This window comes from Lottia gigantea (genome assembly GCF_000327385.1).
Source record: "Lottia gigantea unplaced genomic scaffold LOTGIsca_20, whole genome shotgun sequence".
In the NCBI taxonomy this organism is placed as follows: Eukaryota; Metazoa; Mollusca; class Gastropoda; family Lottiidae; genus Lottia; species Lottia gigantea.
This window is the reverse complement of record NW_008708401.1, coordinates 1,304,511-1,312,416: the sequence shown is the minus strand read 5'-3', so window position 1 is coordinate 1,312,416 and position 7,906 is coordinate 1,304,511. Positions and strand designations below refer to the sequence as shown.

Sequence of the window (7,906 nt, the reverse complement as noted above, 5' to 3'; positions counted from 1 at the left end):
ACTATAAAAGAGTATTATGTTCATCTACGAGAGTGTTTAAGAAGATAAGTTTTAAGGAATAATCAGTACGTGCAAAGCATGACGTCATTCTCAGATATCCCAGCCGCCAACAGGCAAGATGGTCATACTGTGGTCGCTTATGGAACTCTATGGTTGACAACGAACATGGTTAAGAATGTATTTTGGAACTTATTGGACTAGGAATATTGGAGTACTCACTAGGTTCTCCTAATCTCAATGACATTCCTAAAGGAGAAAGAAAATAATATTTGAATTTAGTTGCCGTTAGTAACAATATTCCAAAAAATTGAACCAACACTTAACAGTATTATTAGCATACAGTTTAATTCTGAGAGTTTCCATAGCAACCACAGGTCAGAAGAAAATTAAAATTGAAAAGAAGAAAATAGACGAAAGAATGAAAGCAAAACGAGGCTGTGCACAAGAATTCGCGCTAAATGCAGCTGGTGAGCTAGCGTACGTTGCGAAATGGCGAAAATAAGAGCTACATAGAACCATGCAAAAGATGTTAACTTACAATATAAACAGAACATAAGATATTTATATAAAATAATAATAATTGTATTGTATGACGTCATTGTTATAAGCCATATGTTTTTTTCTATATGGCTTTTATCTAAAAACTGCAAACTAAACTAAAATGCACAATTTCCTCTTTGAAAAACCAAGAGTAATGTCCCTTGCTGTTAGAAATTTATAATTTTGTTTCTTCTATACCTAAATCATAAGAATATATTTTATGCAAATTAAATTCATGCTTTTATAAAAATAATATTTCATATTTTCAGATCCATAGTTTGCAGTTTCCATGCTTTGATTCTTTTCGACTATAAATGCTATCAAAAACGAATTTGCTGCAGAAAAAAGCATATGTAACATTTTAAGCAACATGTTTAATTTGAAAAAGAAACCACGGTTCTCTGGCCACCTTTCTTAAAAAGATTCCAACGAAAGCTTGAGTTGATGATAAGACTGTTTTTATCATTATATAACGGGTTAGAACAACGATTCAAAAACCATGAGACTAAAAGGTAGCAAGCCGAACGAACTCAACGGAGGCTTTAGTTGAGAAAAAGACTGTTAAAAGCACGCATACTCAGTTAAAAACAACTGCTGAAATCCACGATGGAGATAAATTGCAAGCCCAACACGAGCGAGAGCTGTTATATGCTTGCATACATATTTCAAACAACAGTTAAATCTGAGAGATACATGATAAAGACATATTGCGGGTAACAAGAATTAGGTTAAAAGTTAAAATCAGTCAAGAATAGTACAAGTTTGAGGTAAAAGATTGGAAATTTACATTAAAACTGATACTGTTATTTAAAGAGCGAATGTGGAAGGTACAAAAAGTAAGTACACCAACAATACCGAAACATATAATGCGCACCTAGTTCTGTTTACCACCAACATAAAACACGAAATGACTCTAAAAATACAGAAAAAATTAATCAAATCACTTTACCCTATCGAAGTTACCATATATACAAATTATAGACAGTTAAGAACCGTCTGCTGCTAACGTTAGTGCAATGGACAGATCATAAAGCCGCTGTTGCCGATACAGTTTTATCCTTTGCCAACACTGATCCTGTATGCTCTGCTGATGCTCTATAAGAAGTTCAGTTCTTTCACAAAATACATTACGATTATAATATTTTGCACTCAAGTCTAGGTTAGTTTGTCAGGGTAAAATATCACGGTTACAGATATCGTCCAAACACTTTTCGACAAAAGCGTGCAAATTCAGCGGTGTGGTGTCAGAGTTGAAAATCAAGAACAAGTGAAGCGCATTTCCGTTTCTGATACAGAAATAAAAAAAAAACACAAGGGAACGTGATATCTACCAGGACACAGTTATCACAACGATAATCTTAGTGCTATTTTTAACTATTTTAACATGAAATACATTTTATAAAAAACCACACGCAAACATAGTTATTCGACATTGAAATTACTAAGCCTGACAAAATCAACATTCTTTCGATTTAACTGTAAGAAAGAATTTGAGACGCAATTTTGTTTCACTTGGTCGGAACGTCACGTGTTTCCATTTTAGAACAGTAGTTTGGTTTAATACATGGCTCTGAAGTACGTTCGTGATCTGATAGTCGTTACTAGGTCAGGCGCATTGTCCAAGGAAAATAAAGAGCTATCGGCGGGAGTTACTGAAAAGGAATTTCTAATGACAAAAGCCCTAAAGTCTTTAATTCTAAATTCAGGAATGACTACTTTGAATATCTATCATAATATAAATTAACAGTTTGGTCTATGGTTTGATTTATAAATTAGTTATAAATATTTACACCTGAGCACTCTTTCCAATCTATCACTTTGGCATAAGTTACATTGGAGATCCAACCACGTTTCAGTTAAAATATATTACATGTATTACCATTTCAACATTCTATTTGTATATTTCATACCTATATTGGATATTTATTAATCTTTAATAGTGTGCTAACCTACCAAATGTACTGAAAATACTAATAGTCAAGTTCATCAACCGTAAGCTGTATCGGAATCGTTATCGAAAGAATGAAAGGGGCGATAGGGCCGCGGTTTCCATTCCGCAACAGCAGGGCTATAAGTTGTAGGACGGACAGATACCTCAACTGGTTTAGGTCGTTCACGGCGTCGGCGTTGACGTCTTGGTGCAGGTGATGAGTTCGAATCGGGAGCAGAATTAGTATTGGTAGTGTTCGATTCTTCTTCCTTATTCTGATCGAATCCATCTAATTCAATAGTAATATCAGTCGAAATGTTCTTATCATCCACGGGAGTATCATTCTGGCTCGCAGTCTCGTTCTCAATATCATAAGAGTTAGCTTGAAGAGCTCGATTACACTGCTTCGGCTTCTCAAAACGACTATCTGGATCCGTTTGTGTTTCTATTGTGCGAATATGGAGGTTACTTCCACGAGGCTTGAATCTTGGACTTTTCCTCGTGGGAACTTCTGGATCGTCGATATATCCGAGCTCTAAACACCCTGGACTAAACGTTACCTCTTTATGGACGGAGTCTGGTAGCTCCTCCAGCTCAATTTGAGACAGACAGGATAGCTTCTCTTGGACTTGCTTCTTCAACAGCAATAACTCAATATCTTTACCCTTTAATACCAGCTCGGTTAAATTGCACGTGCTTTTTAAACTATCTAGGTTAACTTGCATATCTCCACGTCGTGCAACATAATCCATCACCTGTTCTCCATAAATCTCATGAAGCTCGTCAATCAATGATTTTTCTCTGTTACGGATATCCGAGATGAATTGGATGGCTACATCCCTGATCTTCTGCTCAGCTGCCTTGATGAGAGTTTCACATTTTTTCAGATGGGCCAGTTGAGAATCGTAAAGGTCAATGCGATCCTTGCAATTCGATAACAAAGTCTGTATGGCCTCTTTATATTTCAAAACAGCTTCGTTGAATTGGGTAATTTCGTGATCCTTGTGTTCGTTAAATGTGCAGAGTACACATATACACATTTCACAAGGTTCACAATAAAATCTCACAACTTCTTCTGCGTGTTCTTTACATTCTATATCCTTCTCTATCTCAACGTCGAACAAACTGTGGGATTTTGTGACTTTTGTTTCTTTATGAAGATCGACGCACTGCTTACACAATAATTTATTACAGTCCAAACACTTGGATGAGGCTTCTCGATGCTTGCGATTTACCAATTTACAAATATCGCAGAATGGAAATTTGGACGGTTTTTGTCGGAGGACAACCTCTGAAAGACTGGAAACAAGGAAATTATCCGGAAGTTTCTTGACGCCACCTATCGGTAGTTGAGTGCGCTTCCGGCAGAGAGGACAGGTAAACTCACGATAATCACTATACTTCTTATAGGTACATTCTGACATCACGTGATTGTCGATACACAACTCGCAGAATGTGTGCAGACAATCTAGACATTTTGGCGATTTAAAAGGCTCCAGGCATATCTTGCATGTCAGAAATTCTTCGTTGATCTCCTGGGCGAGTTTACTTCCGGCTGTTGTAGTCGCCATGCCAGTGAGATCTATGCCCTGTGTATAATATCTTTCTCTTTCTAATCTTCTTCTATACCTGAAAATATACAAAAAATACATCAATATACAATAATAAAATACTAACAGGAGTGAATGTACATTAACAGTAAGCAATACATATAAATATACAATACTTTACACAACGACAAACAAATATACAATAACATACATTATATACAATAACACAATTAACTAACTGAATATTCAATAATAATAAATTATAATTGTAAATATACAATGCCATGCAATACTAATGACATAACACACTTGTCTTGTAAGTATTCAACACATTCTTATATAACACACGAATATATTATGTATAATATTTAAAATGGCACCCACAGAAGAAATTAAGTCATGACGCTTTTCTTTGGTAATAATGGCTTCGGAATAATGCCTGGCTGTTCTTGTAATCAATGTGCGGCCATATACCCTCTTAAAAATAGAAAGCACCGTTGGTGATTATACTTGTTGTACCTCAAGTGGAGATTCAATAAAGCTGACAGAAAAATCTAAATTTAGCTTTTTAAAATCATTTCAACCTAATAACCGGAGAATAAAGTTTAAAAGTTATCAGTTTTCGTTTACAACCTATGTTCATAATGATAAGATGATAGGTATTTATGTTCTGAAGTTATTTTTAGACTATGATGTATACAGAACCATTCATACATTATCTGGTAATGAATCAGTTCAGATATTGGGTGGAAACTTTCAACTTATTTCAGTCTCAAATATCTTATAGCAAACTACTCATTAAAACTACTGCTTCCAATGATCGATGGCAGTAAACCAGAACTAGACACTTGCTCTATTTACCTACGATCTGTGTATTTACATGTACAAAGAGTTTTTCTGGTTCAGCAGTGACTTTCGTCCCAAATAGGTGAAACTGATCTGCATTTGTTTTATTCAAACCAATACGTCCGATACCGATGTCGAATGTGACTGACAAAGACCGGAAATTTTCATCAAAGCACATACCAAATATTTGGTTATGTGAATTTTTGAAGCACGATTAACTCAGTGGCTACAAATTACGATACGAAATACCACTGTTCATACAAAAATGTTCTTCATTTCTCTTATCAGATGCAAAGAAATTTCAAAGAATTCTTCTGACACATCGTGAACCCAGCCCATTTTCTAATTGATATTTAAAATCAGGTCATAAATCTATGACTATTTCAAGGATGAGTGTCTTTTGGCAGACTACCACTCTTTGTTATTAATGTAGTCCTTGTTGTCTAGATAAAGTTGAATGTCTAAAAGTCGATGAAAACCTTCTAGGACAAAGGCTGTACATATCAACGTTCCGTTCCGATTAAAAAATTCCATTGCTCCGAAAAAACTAAGATACCATTTTATACGTTTTACATAATGTATAGCTTACATTTGTGTTTCCATCTTGTCTTTTTTGTTTGTCGGGAGAGTCTGTTGGGGTTATAAAATGTTAGAAAACAACTTGTACCCCAGCTTAATTGAAATTATAAAAAACTGTATAAATATTGAAAATGGATCTGAATTTGTTTATTATGTAGAGAACCAGCACTTAATTTAACAAGTAGGTTCATAATCAAAACAAATCCTAGAGGTCTTTTTTTTATTATTGTAAAGTATGTAAAGGTTGTTTATTTTTTTAAAATTATGCCGTACATCAAGTAGGCCTAATTCAAAGTGCGCAATGGTCTATCAAAGTTTAAAACATTGCCCTCAGATGTCCGATTACCACAAAATTTTGATCAAAAATGATAGTTTAAATGGCGGCCTTTCACATAACCAAAATGCTCTTTAGAGACCTAAGAATGTGGACATTCTAATTTCTAATGCAAAAGGTACAGGAGTAGGTCTGATATTGGCAGAACCAAAGACCTATCAACAAATGTATTTTGTGAGATTAATTGATAGTCTCCGCGTTTAACATCTGCAGTTACATAGACACTGAGTGAGTACTAACCAATATACCATCTGAACGTCTTGATATAAAAAATACCATCTTATAGCATCAACTGATATATTGAGGTTATCTTGATCAACTTATAGACATTCACCAAATCTCAACTATTAATAGCCAATAATATTCGTCAGATCTTACATCTGCGGGCCTGTAATCTTATTACTTTAATGACGTCATTGAAACTAATATCGCGGCAAACAGATGTTTGGTATCGATAACTGTTTTAACCAAATAAATTTACCTGATTCCTTCAGGCTAAGATTACACAAATTTGAAATACATCTTGGCCTAGAATTCAAGATACCTGAAGCGGTTGGAAAGGCCGCGTGTTAATATTGGAGATACATCCTTATTGAGATGGAACAAGTTAATTGCAACTGTTGGCGGAATAGGTAAATTACAACTGACAATTTGACTGGGCATTAGACCTATCGAAAACAGCAGCTTTAATAAATTGTTCCATAAGTTCGGTCTTCGATTCCGGTATTGGTCAAGCTTCGGATTTTTCAACCCATCAGTCATACAGGTCGGGACATTAAACCGAGATCATTAAAACATTCTTGGTCGGCTGGACATAAAAGAAAAAATGGGGTAATACCGATTTTAAAAAAGAAACAGAAACGTTGGATGTAAAACTCCATTACATCTAATTTCATTTGACAGTGACAGAAAGTACGGTAAAGGAAAGCTTTGCTACTTTTAATTGTAAAATACAGTAAAAAAAACTCTGCCACAGCTCTTACCAAAATTATGTCTTCAAAACTTGAGAATGTTAATGGACTAACCACAGTATAATCCCAGATTAACAGCAGAGTGTATTTTATATGTGGTATAAGACGCACGAGGGAACCATTTACTGATAGACAAGTACAATAATGATGAACATATTCAAAATGTGGGCCATATGACGTCATATTTAACATGGTAAGAATGTGCATCACATCTTTAACTGATAATGCCTAACTTTTGAACTTTTAGCTCTTCTTAGTAGGATATCGAACCAATAGGCTAACTGCCTTGAACCAGTGTTCTAGACAACAAACACTGAGTCAGCAATACCAAGTATACCTCAAACTATAGAACAATGCCCAGGTAACAAACAATAAATACATTAATTGTCAATTAACTCGCCATGAGATTGGTGAATTGTCAACACAATGATAAATATGAGAAAGTGGTGTTGAGATTCTTCTGAATAAAGAGATTATGTTTCAGAAATATGGTCAGTGGTATTGTAAGTAAGTTTGAATGAAAGGGATTCAAAACTTTTGTGCATTTGATGCACTGATAGAATCTATTTCAATCATTCAAATTGTCAGTCGAAAGTTTGTGGTTCCTCTAAAACTAAAATCTTTAAAATCCCATCAAAAATCGAATTTTATTGACAAGACATGCGATAAAGAACACAAAGACAAAGGGAACACTTGAATGCTATTTTCCAGGTAAAGATAAAAAAAAGCCAATAAAAACGCTTTGAAAATGACCACAGAGTCACATAAAAGAGTCATCCTCTTTTCGAGAGGTTTGTATTATTGAACTTTTGATAGTTGTGTTTGGCAAACCTTTGCAAAATATATATAACAGGTGAGAATGCCACAGTACAAAGTGTCAATAGAATCTCGAGTAATTGCCTGAAGAGAAAACTGGAAATGGAATTCTTTAGTGTTGGGAGATAAAGAAAGTATGTTAGGTGTTTTCTTTGACTCTATTGAATCAGGTGGCGGTAAAGAAGACAAAAAGTGTCCAGAAATCTGAAACATTTGGTGGTTAATGGCGATAGGGTCATGGTAGGTCATTGTTTTAGAACAGTACATACAGGACCACATCTGATCAGAAAGTACGTAATTTATACGAGCACCTAGATCAATTTGAATGTCACTTAATTAA

The 7,906-nt window shown here is 34.8% G+C and overlaps 1 protein-coding gene across 1 annotated transcript; it reads right to left on the bottom strand.

Annotated features, from left to right (window-relative positions):
- Positions 1-3,309: 3,309 nt before the first annotated feature.
- LOTGIDRAFT_114760 (hypothetical protein) lies at positions 3,310-4,041 on the bottom strand (the record flags this gene model as incomplete). Its single annotated transcript, XM_009053692.1, has 1 exon — positions 3,310-4,041. A coding segment is annotated over one exon (732 nt), but the record flags the coding sequence as incomplete, so codon positions are not given.
- Between the last annotated feature and the right edge of the window lie 3,865 nt (positions 4,042-7,906).